General features: G+C 37.5%; 1 protein-coding gene across 1 annotated transcript in view; it reads left to right on the top strand.

Moving 5' to 3' along the window:
• ntrk2a (neurotrophic tyrosine kinase, receptor, type 2a) overlaps positions 1-20,158 on the top strand; it is a 48,730-nt gene that overhangs the window by 939 nt on the left and 27,633 nt on the right. Inside the window, exons 2-12 of the mRNA XM_027167281.2 lie at positions 2,624-2,698; positions 2,792-2,863; positions 3,032-3,100; positions 5,140-5,288; positions 8,481-8,617; positions 8,762-8,894; positions 9,236-9,535; positions 10,136-10,165; positions 10,324-10,335; positions 10,486-10,523; positions 10,659-10,758. Of these exons, the coding sequence (XP_027023082.1) occupies positions 2,624-2,698; positions 2,792-2,863; positions 3,032-3,100; positions 5,140-5,288; positions 8,481-8,617; positions 8,762-8,894; positions 9,236-9,535; positions 10,136-10,165; positions 10,324-10,335; positions 10,486-10,523; positions 10,659-10,758 (1,115 nt within the window). The remainder of the gene's footprint in view (positions 1-2,623; positions 2,699-2,791; positions 2,864-3,031; positions 3,101-5,139; positions 5,289-8,480; positions 8,618-8,761; positions 8,895-9,235; positions 9,536-10,135; positions 10,166-10,323; positions 10,336-10,485; positions 10,524-10,658; positions 10,759-20,158) is intronic.

A 20,158-nucleotide genomic window follows, 5' to 3' on the forward strand; every position in this document is an offset into this window, starting at 1 on the left:
TAATTGATTATAAAAGCTTCAACTAAAAACACCGTAGTATCAACTCAGCACTGAATTGAACCATACACACACACACACACACACACACACACACACACACACACACACACACACACACACACACACACTTCCACTTTTGTTGTGGAAATTATTACCTGCAATGTTTGAATCATTGGAACAATGTTACAGTTAATTATATATATTAAATAAATAAATAAAAAAAAATATATATATATATATATATATATATATGTAAAATAGACGTAAAAATAAATATACAATTTTATATATATAAACTATGTATCACATTGTGCAAAAACTTCGCATCAAATACACACCAATAGTGTTGACTTCATTTTGTTTTATTTACATGCAGCCTACACATATACATGTGATAATGGTTAACACTACAAACTTAAATTCAGTGTTCATCAGCTGATGAAAGCTAGATTCTGGGTTAATTATCATTAGAGTTTTTTTTGCTTGATGTTGATTCATATGCAGTGGATGTACGATTAAGTGTACAGCGTTTAAGATTCTAATCAAATAATGCATCAGGAATGTCAGTCGAATACATTACGTTTTAAACTTTAGGCTTATAGAACGAGGCAAAGCGTTAAGTAATGCAAAACAAAAAAGTAAATAAATTCTGAAGCTTTGGATTTTAATGTGAGAGTGAGAATAAAATGAAATGGATTCAGTTGTGAAATTGTTACAACGTCAATTCATTTTAAAAATGTAATACAGTGTTAATTTGAAAACTTTGTGTTTTGCAGGCTCTGTGCTACAGTTATATGAAGTTTGGCTCTAATTCTTTATATAGAATGCAAATTGAAACTATTTAGATCGACTTTAAATTTGCTGCTGGTTCGTGGATTGAAGACAGTGCAGTCAGGAGAGATGCACTGACCCCCCTGATACTCTCTAGTGTTTAATTATTATTATTATTATTATTATTATTATTATTATTATTATTATTATTATTATTATAGTAATTTTCCTGCTAATTTGATTAACATTTCACCCAGTCACCAAATCAAGAGGTCAATTTAACATTAAAGGAAACCACAGCAAAGGCAAGTTGACCTCATTGACGGTTATCAAAGGAAACCACAAAAATGCAGGAGGTTTAATTAATGCACAGTGTATCACATCAATGATCGTACAGTTGGCAAGGCATTGTGCAAAGCAATCAAGAGATGTTTAATGGTGTCATGCAGTGTGCATCTTCTGAATAGTGTCTATATGCAAGGTGTTAAAGTGAGACATCTGCATGATCAAGAAACAGAAAACATCTGGGATCAAATAATGCAGGAGGATTTTTTTTTTATCACACTGGAAAAACCCTGTAAATGTTAAATTAGGTCATAGTTTGGAGGGAAATTCTGATTTATTATGAAAAACTCTTACATAATAATAATAATAATAATAATAATAATAATAATAATAATAATAATATGATTCCTTTATTATAAGCATAATTATGTTGTATTTTTAATTAGAGCATTTTTCATTATAGGCCAAAGTGCTATACAAGAAAGTCATGAAAATGAAATGAAAAAATATATGCAGTAATAAAAGATTTTTTTTAATGGCATGCACAATGATAAAATAAATGATGGAGTTAAAATGTAACAAAAATAAGTCAAAAATAATAAAAAGCGATATAAAAAGTAATAAATAATAAAATAAATGATAAAAAGTACACACACACACACACACACACACACACACACACACACACACACACACACACACACACACACCAAAATCCATTCCGTTAGTATTCATTTAATGCATGTACACCTCATATATTGTGGCAAGAGCTGCAGTTATGTTCACATACAATATCAGAAAAGAAAAAAATGAGATGTCAGTGACTGTGACTGTGAGCTGGTTGTTGGTGCCAGATGGGCTGGTTTGAGTATCTCAGAAACTGCTGATCTCCTGGGATTTTCCCCACATAATGCTCTCAAGAGTTTACGCAGTTCTGTGGGAAGAAACGCCTTGTTGATTTGTCAGTATCTTTGATGACAGGGATCAGAAGTGGTCATTCAGGCTGGTTTTATCCGACAGGGAGGATATGATAACTCAAATAAACACTTTTAACAACAACACTGAGCTGAAAAGTTTTTCCTGAGCATGAGACCACATGGGGTTATACTCCTGTCAGTGATGGATATAAATTTGAGGGTTGGCAATTGGAATAAATACCAGCAGATGTTTATCTATATAAAATAAATAAATAAATAAATAAAAGAATTGCATTTTTTTTATCAATGCATATTAATACATGTTAAATCATGTAAAACCATTTAATAACCATATAAGCCTTTAGATATTCTTGCGGATTTAACCTTATCTTTAAACAATCCACATATCTAATATTTTAGATATTTAGATAATCTATCTACTGTATATATGTAATATATTATATTATAATATCTAAATAAAAAAAGTTGTTCTAGTCATTCTTCTTTAAACTTCAAAGGCAGCATTAACGCTATCAGGCGTGAATTCCTCAAGAAGTCTGATGGAGACAGATGGCAACGGCGATGTAGTCATTTGTTTATGATGTTCACGCACATTTGTCTTTTTTGTTTTTTTCTGCTCTAATTGACAGATATATTGCTAACCAGAGCAGCTTCTCCTCCATCAACGATAAAGACCTGACCTTCTACCGCAACCTCAGAAATCTGTAAGTAGTTCAGACGGCTTGAGATTACTTGAGTTCGAGCTCGACATGTCTATATAGCTTGACATTATCTTTATCGCTGTTTTCCTTTAACAGGACGGTGACCAACACGAGGCTGACGTATGTGTCGCGGCAGGCGTTTCAGAACAACGCCAAACTGCAATACCTGTAAGTGCGATATATTTTCATCACTAGGTTTAATAATTACATGCTTCTACTTTTAAGTATTTGAGCAAAAACAAGCTACAGGAATGAACTCATGATGAATTATTTCAAAATGTCCTTCCAGTTTGTCGTTTTTACCGTTGCAGTGATGATTGTAACTGTCATGTGCAGGAACCTGAAGGATAACAATCTGTCATCGCTGTCCTGGAAGACTGTTCACCATCTGAACATTTCCTACTTGTGAGTCATGTTAATAATATATGTGTTGGTGGTCTGGGAAAACCCTTTCCGTGTTCAGATATATGTGATATTTTACGCTACATACATTCGCTGTTTACTTTTTTAGGGACCTGCGAGTCCATTCACGCAGTTATGTGATCATCCAATCATGTGGCACCAGCACACACATCACATGATTAAACCACTAAAGTTTGGGATCACTTGGAAATGTACTTGTTTTCCAAAGAAAAACCCATTTTTATCCATTTCAGAAACCTAAAATTAACCAGATGTTAATTAAAGATCTACATTGTCGCTCTGTTTCAGTCTCATGTTATGAGCGGTAATCCAAGCTAAACGATTATTAGGAAACCTTTTGCAATCCTGCTAGCACAGCTGAAAACTTTTGTACAGAGGAAAAGTGGCCTTCTTTAGGTTAGTTTATTATCTGGAGCATCGGGAGCTGTGGGTTTGTTTACAGACTCAACATGGGAAAAAAGAAAGAACTTAATGGTGAAGAACTTTATTTCTTTTTTATGATAAGAAATTATCTAACCATGTTGAGAACTAGTCCCATCATAGAACAGCACAAACTGGTTCTAACAAGTGCAGAAAACTGAGTGGGAGGCACCGGGGAAAACTTCCAAGTGACCCCAAATTTTTGAACGGTAGTGTAAGTCAAGCGCTTCAGTTCATATTCCCGGTGAACATCAGAATGAGGAAAAAGTGTCATCTATGGGACTTGCGGTGTGGCGGTGTGGATGCTTGAGTACTTGAGAAACTGCTGATTTCCTGGGATTTGCACACACAACAATCATCACATTAAAACCTTGAGATGGTCGAGCTACAACAGCAATAACAAGACTTACCTAAACTGGATAAGGACCCTGAAATAATCCACCTCAATGTTTGATATGTTGTGCGTTCTGAGATGCTTTTCTGTTCACCATGGCTGTAAATAGTGATTATTTGAGTTCCTGTAGACTTCCTGTCAGCATAAACCTGTCTGGTCATTCTCCTCTGACCTCTTTCATCAACAAGGTGTTTCAGCCTGCTGACCATCCAAACACAATGTTTTTTTTTCCCTTTTCTCTACAGACTGCTCTGTGTGAAATTCCCAGAACATTTATAGTTTCTGAAATACCCAAATCCAGCCCATCTGGCACCAATCAAAGAGATCACACTTCTTCATTTTGACATTTGATGTGAATATGAACTGAAGCTCTTGATCCATATCTGCATGTTGTTGTTTTTTTTTGTTTTTTTGCATTGTTTGGTTGCCACATGATTGGCTGATTACCAATCAAGCGTAACAACGTGCAGGCTTCCCCAGGTGTTCCTAATAAATCGGCCTGTGAGTGTATAGCTCTGAAAAATACCAAACTGCTAAATCTTTATCTTTAACTAGTATGTCAAAGTTCTCACAAGTTATTTCATTACAAGACTGATCCAATTCTGTTTTCCTTTACATTTCTAACCTAACTTACTGGCGAAATGCGAAGAATTAGAATTAGCAACAGGAAATAAGTCCACACGTTGATTATTCGCCTCAGCCTCTCATCACCTTTAGTTAGATGGGATTCGCGGTGATTTGATTCGTTCATTTGGTTCTGTTTTTTTGTGATTAATGTCTTTTCATTAATTCATTAAAGCATTTTAAAACTCTTCTGTAAGTGCTCTTCTCTGTTTTGATGAGGACGTGATGGTGCAGGACCTTAACGGGCGTTTTCATAGCCGGTATCTGCTTACAAATTGAATTGATTAGACTTCTGGCTAATTTGCTCTGGCACGTAGCTATCCACCAAGTTGCAAAATTCTCTGCGTACGGAAATCACTTTTAGCTAGACGTCTTAATGCAGACATGGTTTAAACTGGCTCCTTATTTTCCTCAACACCTTTACAAGCGGTAAACCAAGGCAAGGTTAGAGTGCAAAGAAACAAAATTTTGATAAAATGCATTTTTTCTTTCATGTCCAAATATATCACTGGCAAAAACAACCCAATTCTGATGACTTTTGATGGTTTTCCTTGTATCCGCACATGGACGGTGTGTGTTTCAGGCTGCTCTCAGGAAACCCGCTGCAGTGCTCTTGTGAGAACATGTGGATGAAGCAGGGGCGAGGCGAGGAGTCCGAGGCAGCCGAGCTCATGTGTGTGGAGGAAGGAGGGAAGAGGAGGCATCTGTCCAGGCTCACTCTGCCCAACTGTGGTACGACTCTATTTTAATTTAAAAGGAGCATTCCAGGTTTTCGGTGAACTGTTTACAGATTAAGAGATATGTGCAGAATAGTGCTTTAACGTCCCACTGGAATGGGGTCACATTGGTTGCAAGTCTGGAACAGATTTATCGAAATTGCATTCAAGTAATAGGTTTTTTTTTAACCGATGAACCCATCGAAAACACAGGTTCTTGGTCTGATCCTGTAAAAAATGCAAATGAACACTGTCAGTGCTTTATGCTTGTCTTATACCAAATGATATCAAATCTTAGTTCACAGGTTTTTGCTTTCTCTGTGATTGTCATTTCATTCATAAGACTCTAATAACACGCTATAAGAATGTCCTTCATTCCTCATAATCAGGTAATGCATGGAATCCCGAACGAGATGTCGCAACCACTTTTGTCTTATTCGTTCACATTTATGATTAACAACACAATCTTTGCTGTAATTATGAAGATTTTTGGAATTTGAGTGCTAAAATGTTTCTGTGAGCCACATTCAATCAAGTGAGTTTTCAATTTAAACTCCGGAGCAATATATAGTGACAACAAAAGAGCTATTAAATATCAACTTTTATGAAAAGCATTGTAAATGTTTAAAATGAGTAATGGGACTGTCGAATTATTGACGTTTTTCCAATCTGAATTCTTACAACCCATCCATAAATAAAAACTAAAATAAAAGAGAACTTTTTCTGTCAAGCTTCCTGTCCATTTAAAGTCCTGTAGGTGGTTTTATGTACGGATGAAGCCGGAATTGTTTCCAAATCAGATTACAGACATGAAGTTAATAGTGTCTTACATCTTACCTGTAACAGGAACGTTTTAAAGTTTTAAAGATAACGAATATTACATTCGCTCTTAGAAAGGCTTTTATCCAGTACATCACATGCCGTTATAATGAACAATACCTCGATTATAAGTTATCAAGGAATTATCACATTATTCCAGCTTCATGATGCTTTATTAGACAAGGAATCATAAGCTGCTTAAAAAGAATTATAAGCATAGAATTGATAGATAGATGATCATGAATTAACTGGAGAAAGTATCTATCCAAAATAATCTGGTGCCACAGGACAAAAGGAGCTCGTCCATCGTTTCATTTCTGGACAATATCTTAATCAGACTGAGCTTAATAAATCAAAACACATGTTGTCAGTAAATCAGTACATGGTCACTAAATGGTGTTAAGCGTCTGCTAAATGTTAGAACTTTGTCACAAATCGGTGCTAAATTGGAGCGCTTAGTTGCTAAATGGAACTAACTGGCTGTCAATTAGGACTCTTGATATACTGTTAGTAAAAGAGCTAGGATTTCTATTAGAATTGTTTAAAACCAAAAATCTGCTTTTTGAATTAAAATTTCTTTCTGTGGGCAATACTCTAGTTACCGTATTATTTGTTATATTTTATATGAAACTGATAACTACATAGATCTTTTATTTTCCTTTAGCTATTAATTATTTTTAATTTTTAAATTATTATTATTATTATTATTATTATTATTATTATTATTATTTTTTACAAATTCATGATATCATGATATCTGGCTTATTTATTTATTTATTTGTTTGTTTGTTTGTTTGTTTTATTTGTTTGTTTGTATTTTATCAGGATTTTACACAAATTTCTGCCTCTGTACTGCAACAATAGCAGAAAATTGGGGGAATGTTGTAGCTTTAGTGTTAAGGTGTAGGTAAGGAGTACGAATCCCAGGTCCACCAAGCTGCCACTGCTGGGCCCCACAGCAAGGCCCTTAACACTCAATTGTTGTTGTATAAAATGAGATAAAGATGTTTGTCGCTCTGTATAAGGGTGTCTGCCACTTGCCGTAAATGTAAAGTAAAAAGTTGCTTACTAAGTTTAAGGGCAGTTGTTGAATTCTGTCGACAGTGTAACAAACTCATATCTACAGCTTGCAGCTGATGCTCTAACCACAGAGATCACTCTTTGGTTTGTTCCTCTCAGGGATCCCTTAAAATTTCCATTTACAGAGCCCTAGAAGACATGATTTTTCATTCACAAAATGGTTTCAGATAACGTAATAACCTTTAACCATCCACAAGAACTCCTGAGAGACTCTTATTTGTTTTAAGTGTAGACAGAATCATTAGGAGAAGCTAAACAGTTAGCGAGAAGCATGTTGTGTTCCAGAATGTTCTCTGCAATGGGGTTTGGGATTAAGGTTAACTCAGACCACCAGGATTTAAGTCACACATGCTTGATTAGCTCAGTATAATAAAGCTCAAAATGCTAGTTTATACAAGCTAGCAAACAGCAGAAATATGGAAATAACTAGCATTTTTCTAGCTCAGTTGTATTTTTGGTGCGAATTATCTCATTTCTCTGGCTTGTAGTGCTTAATAAGTAAAGCTGTCTGTGTTTGTCCGAATGTTTTTTTTAATGATTTTGCTAATTAGTGATGAGTTCGGTTATCTTGCCATACCACTACTAGCTATACTAAATGTTTCATATTCCCAATCTGAGATGTAGTATATGGTTGTTGGGTCTCATTCAGCTATAATCCTCAGACTGGGGGCAAAAAGACGCTTCTACTTATTGATCCACAGCTTTCTATTTTAAGCAATTCTAGCCTAAAGGGGCAGAGAAAGAGGGAACAAGTGACTAAGAGAGCAGAAAGAAAGAGAGAGAGAGAGAGAGAGAGAGAGAGAGAGAGAGAGAGAGAGAGAGAGAACCCCCTGAATACAAACAAAGAGACATTTATCAATGACGCTCGTCCTTGGGCATCTTCTGGGTTGTGGCCAAATTCTCTCTGTTCCCATGTCCTAGGACAAGAAGAAAAATTGACAATAACTAATGCAAACATGCTGTTTTAATTCACTCTGGCTTGCAACACAGCATGTCATTAGTACATAACTTCATCAAGGTCAGGTAGGTACTGTGGGAGATATTCAGAAAGACTATGCAGCCGTTTAATGGCTTTCAGTGGAAACCATTTGGAAAGAGCAGGAGATTTTTATTCCAATGAAGGAACTCAGAAAGGAGTTGGAAAGTCCCATACAGCCCTTGTAGTGATGTCTGGCGACACCTTGGATCATGCATCAAGACCTGATTAACCTCAACAACTTCTCACCAGTCATCAGCACTATCACTATTATTACCACTTTTATCTGTGGTCAAGCATAGTCTCAATTCGGTTTGCATTTTTTCTCTACAGTTGTCCCTACTGTCAATCTCCGTCCTAAAAGCGTCTCCCTGATGGCGGGTTCAAACATAACCCTGAGTTGTAATGCCTCAGGAATGCCAACACCTGAACTCAACTGGATCACCTGCCCACTTAATTCAAGCCATGAGGTAATCCATGTCTTGCGATCTGTCTGCAAATTACCCTTCAAAAAGTTGCATATACATTGTAGCCTCTCTCTCTCTCTCTCTCTCTCTCTCTCTCTCTCTCTCTCTCTCTCTCTCTCTCTCTCTCTCTTTCTCTCTCTCTCCCAGATTGTTACTACAGGACAGTCGTCCACTCTCAGACTCAAAGATCTCTCACCCCTCGACAACGAATGTAAAATCACGTGCAGCGCTGAGAACACAGCCGGGGAGAATGAAGTCTCGCTGCACCTTGACATTCACTGTGAGTTCAATATGTTATGGTAATAATTAGGAATTTGATGATATCATCACAGATACCATTATCATGGATCGGTCCAAAAAGAAAAAAACAGTGTTTCATTTCATGTTGATGACAGATGATGATGTGAATAATAAGTATTTCATGATTAATGATAAGCTGAAAAATCTGTTCTGCAAAAACATACAGAGGAGGAAATAGACTTCACAGTCTATCTCAGTTTGTACAGACTTCACAGTCAGGATCGAGAACATTCAGATGTTTTGAGTAATTCAAGTTAAACAAAAAAAAATGCAATCAAGTATGAATGGGTTTCTTTTCTGTCTTTTACGCGTTGCCTCCAGTCCGTCCGTCAATCAGCAAGCTTATGGACGCCATCCCCGACCACCACTGGTGCATACCCTTTAGCGTATCTGGCAACCCACAGCCGAAGCTGCACTGGCTGTTACGGAAGGAGCCTCTAATTGAGGGGGCCTTCATCAGCACCCGAATTCACGATTACTCCGAGCACGAGTATCATGGCTGCCTGCAGCTCGACAGCCCCACACACATTAATAACGGCGAATACACGCTGCTGGCTAGTAACCCTTACGGCAGGGACAGCAAATCCGTATTCGCCCACTTTATGCACAACCCGTGGAACGGTGAGTTCTCTGTCACAGCTAGTAACATTTCCAATATTACATTAATCACATTACAGCATGATGAAATTCTTCTCTTCGTATATCCCGGCGGGGTCAGAATACAGGGTCAGTCATGATACAGCACTGTGGAGTAGAGAAGGTTAAGGGCCACACTCAAGGGCCAGACAAGAGCAGCTAATCAGTATCAGGCTAATCAGTATCATGGAGCCTTAACTATTGAGCTACTAAATGTATCAACCGATCAATTTGGACCTTCCAGCAAATGTACAAGAGTTATAGTTAAGATAAAGACATGAACAATCGATTCAGGAATCAAGAATCTGAATCAAACTTATTTCCTTAATAGAACTATAGTGACTAATTTCTGAGCCACGATACTAAGAAAATTTCAGAGTGGTACGTCACAGTAGCTGTTTTATTCGCTGTGATTTCATTACTAGATACCTCAGAGCAATTACGTTTATTTTTTAACCGTGATATGACTCCCGATTCACTCTGTTGATACTTTCTTGCAGTTATATTAAACATATGTTAAAGATTCATATTAGAATAAACATGATGGAAGTCCTAATTTTTTTTTCTTTCCTCATCAAAATTTAGACACAACAGCCACAGATTCTCTCTACTATGGTAAGTTGTATTTTATCTTGGACATTTGCGCTACAGTCTTGTGTATATCATGTCGATGTCTCGTGTACTGTACTGTATTTATATTGAATTCTTTGCCTTTTCATTTTTTAATTTTCCTTTCCCTTTTATTTTCCTTATTAACCCTGCATCCTTTCAAGACCCTACTACAGGTACACACGCAAAGCACGACACCACCGATGAGTGTCATTCATTCATGTTAAAGTTGTTGTTTTTTCCAAACAAAGAAAGAAAAATGACATACAGTACAATCCCATCGAGTGGATATTTGCTTATTGTCATTATTTTTTTTCTCTACGCAGATGACACGCCTCTTGAGCCACCCGAGGATCGAGTTGCTGTGAGTGTTTTTCTAAAAACTCACAGAGTTTGTGGTGTTTGATATTCAGTGTTTATTAGTGTGTGTGTGTGTGTGTTGGGGCGGAAGGGAAAAGTGTGGGAACGCCGTCTATATACCCTCTGTTCCCTTCCGTAGGTGTACGTGGTCGTGGGAATCGCCGCCATCACATTCACCGGCTTTGTCCTGATGCTCATCGTCCTCAAGTTTGGCCGCAATTCAAAGTTTGGAATTAAAGGTAAGCACTCGTCTCCGCCAGGCCTTCGTTAAAGAGTCCCGGCTTTGGACAGGAGACATTGTGCTGGGTTTGGAAGCGGGTCCTTAAGGGATGAAAGCTTCAGAGACGCTTCAATAGGAGGGATGAAGTGGGAGGCTGTTCCTCATCGTGTTCTCTGTGCTCTACTAATTGCTTAACACTTCCTTCGATTCTTTCTTTAAGCGGCTCATCTCAGAGAGCTGTACGCTTCTCTTTTGCTTTCGGGCCACCTGTGGGCTTTCTACTGACGTTTACTTACTAGAAGGTGCTGGGTTTCACAAGCTGCAACGGGTATTTAACTTGTGTAGGGAAAATCGTTCGTATTTTAAATTCATCAGGGTTTGACGAGCTTCTTAAACTTGCCCTCTTGACCTCTGTGCTGTGTCTCTGTAGGAGATAATCATCAGTCTATTACAGTTATATACACATACATATTCTATTTTTGACAATTGATATACAGGTTTCAATCCAATCCCGTTTTATTGTATATCACTTTTATACCTGGACATTGTTGCAAAGCAGCTACATAGGAAAAATAAATTGAGGATATACATTTTTACATTTTTAATTTAAATTTGAATGTTGTTTTTTTTCTCTAATCAGCAACCCAGAGAAGGTGCAGGCTCTAATAGCAAGACCTTCAGACTGACCATAGAAGGTCTGGACTCCATAGCGGTAGCTTTTATTGGCCAAGGATTGGCATACAGACGTATTCAAGGACTTTCTACTGTTTGTTTTTTTTTTAATTTAGGGTCTGGAAAATAATGCTCGAGATGGATCAATAATGCTAAATATTCCTGCTGGAAGTTTACATTTCCATCATTTCTATATAGACATCATTAAACCCCTTAGTCATTGTTATGAAAAGAATGAATAACTATTATATTATTCACGTTGCTGTTCAGTTCTGACTGAGCTGTGAATGCGATCAGTTTTTGATCTGGATTGTAAACGGATTACTGAAGCTGGCCTTCGTGTAAAAACATGGGTTGTAGATTTAACGCTAAAAGTTAAAAAAAACTTAAGTTAAAAAAAATCCAAAAAAGAAAACGCAGGATGAGCTTGCGATTGTTTCCCGTTGTTTTCTTTTTCTCTCTATGGAAGTGCAGGATTAGATATCTCAGATATCCTAAGAGGCTTTTTTTTTCACACTGTGGTTTGCTTGACGGTATTTGCGCATGTCTCTCAAGGGCGATCTGCAGGGCGTAGCTCCTCCATGCTGACCTTGCTGTAACTGCAGAGATGAGGTGGATCACAGCGGAAGCGAGGGAAGATGGTGAGGGTGAAACCAAAGCTCTCGAGTTCAGGAAGTCTGGGTGCGCTGGTCTCTCTGTCAAAAGGAAAAAACAGAAAAAGAGGAAGAGACACAGAGAGAGACAGAGAGAGAGAGAGTCCGAGTCAGCAACCTTGTGCTTATCAATGATTCAAAGAGCAGGTATCAGTTTTCTTTAGGTTTTTTTTTTAGTCTGGAAATCAATGGAGCTTGTCAAGGTCAGAAGGATCAGCTCTTCACTAGCTCAGCATTCTCAGGACCACTGCTTCCTTATTTCTTCCTACTTCCTTTTGCCTTTTTTTTTTATGGCCATCATGACCACCTTTAAGAAAAGCTGCATGAGAGGTTTGACAGCCTTTTTTTATACAATGAACAACAGATTCAATTCCACAAGCACATTATGTACACATTGTACATTCACAACATGCATACATCTGTAGTGACAGGAATCCACATATAATCATGTCAACAAAAAAACATAGTGTTTTATTTAACACCATATCTCACGGTGGATTCCAGCCACCTCATGACCCGACATTTTCTAAGGTCTGTGGAAACACTTGGTGTGTAATGTACTGCTTTGTGCTTTGGCGCTGCGTGTGTTATCTTGTGCTAGAATTCCATCGGAAACCAAAAGAAAAAAAAAAATCATCATCCGCATCATTAGCAATAGTTCATCTACGCAGACATATGATTTATCTGGGCTGGGATCATCACGGTATTAAAAACAAGAACTCTAAAGTTGCCTCAAACTTTCAATTGTGAATTATTAAATAATAAAACAATTGAAGAAATGTTAAAAGTATTTTTTTTCAAAAGGCTAAACGGAAATTATTTAGCAAATCGATGAACTTTTGGTCGTCTTTGATTGTTAAAAATTGATTGTTCACGCATCGAACATATTTGTCTTCACTGGTAGGAGATTAAAAGAAGAATCTTGTGCTTGCAAGTTCACCAATTCCACAAAAAAACACAAAATACAAATTTTGAAAAACTCTGTGTGTGTGTGTGTGTGTGTGTGTGTGTGTGTGTGTGTGTGTGTGTGTGTGTGTGTGTGTGTGTGTGTGTGTGTGTGGAGTCTGCATGTTTGTCCCTGTGGTTTTCTCCCTGTTGGTTTCCTCTTCCAGTCAAAAGACATGTGCTGTAGGCTGACTGGCATCTCTTCATTGCCCGTAGTGTGTGAATGTGTGTGCGCATGATTGCGCCCTGCACTACATACCCATCCCATCCAGGGTGTCCCCCACCTTGTACCCCGGGCCCCATGGGATAGACTCCAGGTTTCCTACTCCCCAGTGTATGATACAGTAAGTAGTACAGAAGATGGATGGAAGTCTCAGTATAATGATAAAACTGTAACTATAATATAAAGTAAATAGCATAAAATATTTACAGCACAAAATTCAGACATCAAACATGCCAGAATGAATGTACTGGAAAAATATCCCAAAGTGTTTCTAGCGTCCTGCTTCTTTCACGATGTCCATATTAATGTGCTTTATTTATACTGCAGCTTAAAAGTTTACTGCTTGTGGTTCACAAGTATTTGGATCACACCATTGATTATTCCAAACTCATACTAATTCCTCCAGAACCCAAGGAGAAATAAAGCAGCATGTGTTTGCTTTTTTGTGATTTTGGCACGTCTTCCTGTGGTCTGTGAAAGATTTGTGTGTTTAACGTGGTGTAATTGGTGGTTTAAGCGGCGAATTCAGCCTGCAGTGAGTCACGTCTCTGAAAACTGTTATCACTGAGCCTCAACTTCCGGCAGCCTTTCAGAGCGCGCTCCCGTCTCGAAGCGCGCATGTGTGTGTGTGTGTTGGGGGGTGGTCCTGCCTGCCCACCACATGCACCGTTGTCATAGAAACAAGCGTCATCGCTCGCACTCGAAAAATGATTCATTCCCACAAAGTATGAATCACAGACTGCAGGGTGCACAGATGTCCAAGCGGAGTTCGTAGAAAGAAATCATTCTCATACATTCTCATAGGCTTTAGGCTTCGAACGCTATGGGCTAAAATGATATAGAGTTCAGTTTGGGTCAAATTTATTCACATAACACTGTTGAAAGAAATAGAGTTTTTTAATACTTATGTAAAAAATGATAAATAAATAATTTGCTGAGCGTTACATAAGTGTTCTTTATTGGCTGGAAGATATTGAAGGATGCAGATGGATGAAAATTTCAGTAACACTTTCAACAATTTTTATTTTGCTCATGCAGATACGATTTGGTGGGCTTATTTATTTATTTATTTATTTGTTTGTTTGTTTGTTTGTTTGTTTGTTTGTTTATTAAATATCAACGATTCATTTTTATTCTACAGACATTTATCAGTTATATTTAGATTTAGAGGAATAATAGTGTAATGTGAGAATCAGTTCATCAGTTTAATTTCAGTTTAACAACACTTCAGTGAATCGGTTCACCTGATTCACAAATTTTACCCCGTCTCTAGTTATTCAGTTCAGGCGATTCACTCGATTTAACAACTCTTCAGTGAATTGATTCATCATTCATTCATTCATTCATTCATTCATTCATTCATTCATTCATTTTCTACCACTTATCCGATTCATCTGATTCACAAAATGTAACCAATCTTTAGTTAATCTGTTCAAGCAGTTCACTCAGTTTTTAGCAAAGCTTCACTGAATCGTTCCACCGATTCACAAATTGTAACCAGTCTTTAATAGTTTCATACAATTCACTAAATTTAACAATTCCAGATTACCTGATTCATTCAGTTTAACAACTATTAAGTTGATCTCTTTACATAAATTGTAGAGTTTGCAGTTCAGCTGATTCGTTCAGTTTACTACCAATCAATGAATTCCTTCACCTGATTCTTATTAAAAACTCTGAATCATTCACATAATCCCTACTCGCTACACATCTCCAGTTCCCAGCATGTTTGTTCATAACAGAAGATTTGGTAAACTGCAGGAATTTTAAACTCACAGCCATGTAATCCTGTTAACTCTGACGCTGCCTCGAGACAGACTTTGTATGTTTTGGTATCCATGCTTTCTTTGCGCTTGTTGTGATTCATTTTGAAAAAAAAAAGAAAAGTAACGCTTACACTTTGTCTGCACGGTGTAAGAAACCATGTGTGAAAGCTCAGAAGGAAAAAAGTTGTCTGCAACATTATGGAGACTTTGCTCAGATCGGTATTGAGATAAGGAATCGTTTGTGGATGGATGTAGTCATTTTAATATCTACCTATTTGCAGCTCATTCTCACATAACACTCTCTCTCTGTCTCTCTCACAAGCTCGTCTATCGAGTTCACTTTGGACTCAAAGGAATACTGTTAGTCAAAATGCACTTCGGAGACTCCATGTAGGCTTATAAAACATTTTCCAGGCCATAAGCACCTGTAAAAGCATTTCTGTCTGACTTTAGTCCAACACAAGCTACAGCACAGTGTACAGTGATACAGTGAAACAGTGGAGTGTTAACCCGTGTCCGACCTTCACTTTGTGACTTTAAACCGGTGTAAACCGGTTGCCATAACCGATTTTGCTCTTATCAACATACAGTTAAATGATAAATTTAGTTTATTAACAGACCCATAATGGTTCGATCACCATATAGCACAATATCGCTGTACTGAATAATCGTATGTCCAGATATTTCCATAGTAAAATCAATCAAAGAGGGGGGGCACTGTGGCTTAGTGGTTAGCACTTTCGTCTCACACCACCAGGGTCAGGGTTCGATTCCCGCCTCCGCCTTGTGTGTGTGGAGTTTGCATGTTCTCCCCGTGCCTCGGGGGTTTCCTCCGGGTACTCCGGTTTCCTCCCCCAGTCCAAAGACATGCATGGTAGGTTGATTGGCATCTCTGGAATATTGTCCATAGTGTGTGAGTGTGTGTGTGAATGAGAGTGTGTGTGTGTGTGTGTGTGCCCTGTGATGGGTTGGCACTCCATCCAGGGTGTATCCTGCCTTGATGCCCGATGACGCCTGAGATCCCCGTCACCCAAGGTAGTTCAGATAAGCAGTAAAAAATGAGAGAGAGTGAGTGAGTGAGCATCCGAAAGAACATTCCAGCTCTTTCACTTCGCATAAGTTTTGCAAAAGAGGGATTTGATTATAGACATAAATAATTTATTAACAAAATTCCTAGTCATTGATAGCTAGCCAATACATTATACATTTTAACATTTTGAGTTTTCAAATTAAAATTAAAATTAAAATGTAAGATTTGCACAGACATTTTACATTTTTATTTGAACAGTTTGTGGATACTAAATAAAGTTTCTTTCTATCTATCTATCTATCTATCTATCTATCTATCTATCTATCTATCTATCTATCTATCTATCTATCTATCTATCTATCTATCTATCTATCTATCTATCTATCTATCTATCTAAAGTGAACTGTATAATAATTTATCTCAATGTCATCATACCATCACAACACTATTCTGCACACTATATAACTTCATAAAGAACATTAAAGAGCCGCCGCATCATTTAGCATTATTTGTTTAGTGTTAAGGAAGCGGACATCTTCTTTATATGACTCTTTGTTTTTATTGTAGGTAAAAACTTCATAATAAAAAAAGAAAAAAAAACGTAAATACTACGGAAGGAGCCGATTGATGGACGGTGCGAACATTTCAACACTTGAATAACTCTTAAAGATATAACTTTATGTCCGAATCTTTGCCAGTTTGGTTTTGTTTCAATACACATAAGTGGTGTATGGGGGGTGGGGGGGGGGGTGGATATATGGAACGTTTCTTTTTTTTTTTTACAATTGCCTATGTCTCAAAGCAGCTTTCCAGAACATTTTTTCCTGAAGATTCTGAATGGCCAGAAAATTGTACAAAGGTTTTGATATGTTAGCAGAATTTAACTTCAATCCATCTATTTACACTGATGCTCAACTTATGTAGGGTCGCCAGGGAACCTGGGGCTTATCCCAGGAGACTCGTGGGCATAAGGCATGGGACATGCTGGAGAGGGTCCAAACTAAAGATCATTTAGAGATGCCAGTCAGTTTATAACTGCATGTCTTCAGACTGGAGGAGGAAACCCTGATACTCCACATACACATGGAGGAGGTGGGAATCGAACACCAAACCCTGGAGAGTTTTATTTACAAGAAACTCCTCTACATGGTTCCTGTTTCTTTGTAAAAACACACATCCTGGGACACACGGCTCCTAGTTTGGCAACACTGTCACATTCCTTTTAATCCTATTTATCCTTAATCAACCTAAGAACAATTTTAGAAGACATTTTGTTAAAATGTGTTAGTTGGAGACTGACTGTATATCGAACAGGAAGCTACAGGGTACAAGATGAATAGGGAATCTCGTTCCGTGACCCGTGTTCGAATGGCTTCAAACTTACACTTGGATAGACATCATTTTCCACCAGCGAGCTCGCTCACGTCTCCTCCAGGTTTGCGGCTCAGGTTTACACCTTCTGGATTTTGGCACTCTTTGTCTCCATCCACTTTCGGCGCTTCCTGATCTAATGTAGCTGCATTACAATATTACTTATCCTCTATTACCTCTATTTTCTCTTTGACTCGGCTTTCAGAAGGTCGGAGTTTTCTGAAACTTTGACGTGAAAAAGTCCCCCCCCCCCCCCCGACTCAGACTATACGTCTTAACTAACTCTTAATCTTTCCTTTCCTTTCGTGCTTTGCGTTTTTTTAATTAGTTTTCTATTTTTTTCATTATTATTTCAATGCCATCTTATTAAACACGTGTACCTGTTTCCCACATTCAGATCATTCTAATGTTCCTGAAGAAGAAACAGGATTAAAAAGTGGTCAGTGAAAGTTGTTATTAAGCATCGACATGATTTTAAGCTTTAAAATAAATAAATAAATAACTACAGGTTTGCGTACTTTTTACATAACAGTCATCCTTTTTGTGTAACATTCATTAACACTTTAACACAAGAACAGCCTTATATTTTGGGGGTCAAATAAAAGATAATTAAATTTCCACACATTTATGTTTGTCATTATTATTATTATTATTATTATTATTATTATTATTATTATTATTATTATTATTATTGTTGTTGTTGTTGTTGTTGATATTATTATTATTATTTTATTATTATTATTATTGATGTATTTCTGCCTATGATTTCTATCTTGTGTTGCATCCCTTTTATATGTATTTATTTATGTGTTGTTGTTTTTTTCAACGTTAAGTCATGTCTTGTGTTGCTTAATTTTTTTTATAGGTTTTGTTTTATTTCATAACGTTCCAGTGGAAGTGGTGAGCCGATAAGAGTGGTGCAAACTGGACCGAACTGTCAAAATGGACCATTCTGGGACAGAAAACACACACACACACACACACACACACACACACACACACACACACACACACACACACACACACACACACACACACACACACACACACACACACACACACACACACACACACACACAAAGCTCATGGCTTATCCCAGCTGCTACTGACCGAACCAAGCTGTGCAGCCAATCAGCAACCAGCATAAAGCTACTTACTCCATCTTTTTTTTTTTTTTTGTGCTAGAAGACCCTCCTATGCACCATTTCGTCTACAACTGGCTGTAGCTGTTATCCGACCACGTCCCTTTGCCCAGCGCAAAGGGCAAAACTATTTTGTTGGTAATGGAATTTGTGTCAGTGGATAAATGGAGCTGTGACGCTCTAATGCAGGATGAGACTCGCGGAGGGAGCAAGAGATAGTGGCATAGTTTTTAATGGACACCCTCATAAATGAATCATCACATGTGTGCCTTGCCTTTTTTATTCTCCCTGTACACACACACACACACACACACACACACACACACACTTAACACATCTGGCAAGCCGGTCCCCCATTTAAATAGAAATAAAAAATATCTTCTTTTTTTTCTTTTTCTTTTTTAATTTGTGCTGTAAATAACAGTTTGTGTTGGTTGGGTTTCTTAGATTACTCTAACCGCTAGATTTCAGTGTACGGAGCCATGTACCACTCAGTTCACAACCAAACTAAAACATTGTAAAATCCGTATCTCGTAGGTGATTTTTCTTTGACAAAAACGAAAAGAAAAAAAAAAGAAGACAATTTTCACCTATATACATGAATGTTACTTTCATTCACTCATCCTTAGGAACTGCCTGGTCAGAGCTGCTGTGCTTTTAGAGAGGTTTGTTTATTTATATTCAAGGAAATAGAAACTATATAGGAGCCTTTATTTTGTTTTCACATATCCATTACAGCACAGTGAATTTCTTTCTTTGCATATCACAATGTTTGGAGGTACAGGGTCAGCGGTCCTGGAGCAATAAGAGGTAAATACCTTGATCAAGGGTCCAACAGTGGCAGCTTGGCAGTGCTGGGGCTTGAACCCTGATCCTACAATCAACAAGGCATGGATGCTTGCCCATTTTAAGAGAGGCCACTTTACTCAAACTTAATTAACATAGAAAATATTACAGGTGCAAATACAACTAAAACGGAACGAGTGGGATTTTAAAAAACTCCCAGGATTAGGCCACGCCCACTCTTGGTTCAAAGCTAAATAGAGATATATTAGAGCACTAAACTAAGACTGAGGGTAGATAGATCACTAAAATCAACACTGAATAACGCAATAAAATCTCAAAAACCAAACTGACACAAACCGTCATTTCTACAACACAAACCGAATGTGATTTTTTTATATATTTTTTTTTCTTATAAGGAATGGGTCAACTTCACACTGGTACTAGAAGAGTAAAATATAAAGTACAGAGTTTATTATACACACACAAACTACACTCATGTCTTTAATCTGACTGTTCTACTTTTCTATCTGTCTTTAAAAGTAATGTATATGTTGTTAAGTTTGGTAGAACGTTATGAGTCTGAGACACGAGTGTGATGTGATTCTGACGCTTCTGTATTCAGGCTCGTGGATTAGACCCCGAGTTCTAGCTACGTGCACGTAAGCACCGCTTCATAATCCACTTCTGTTCATTCAGAGCAGCCTTATGGCTTTTTTCAGTTTTTGTATGATATCTTAGAAGTTGTGCTGAAATGGTATGTGATTTACCAAGTAAGTAAAAGATTTTTATCACTTGTGAAAATACAAAATTTGAATGTATCTGATACATTTT

The sequence above is a fragment of the Tachysurus fulvidraco genome, chromosome 14 (genome assembly GCF_022655615.1).
Source record: "Tachysurus fulvidraco isolate hzauxx_2018 chromosome 14, HZAU_PFXX_2.0, whole genome shotgun sequence".
NCBI lineage: Eukaryota > Metazoa > Chordata > Actinopteri > Siluriformes > Bagridae > Tachysurus > Tachysurus fulvidraco.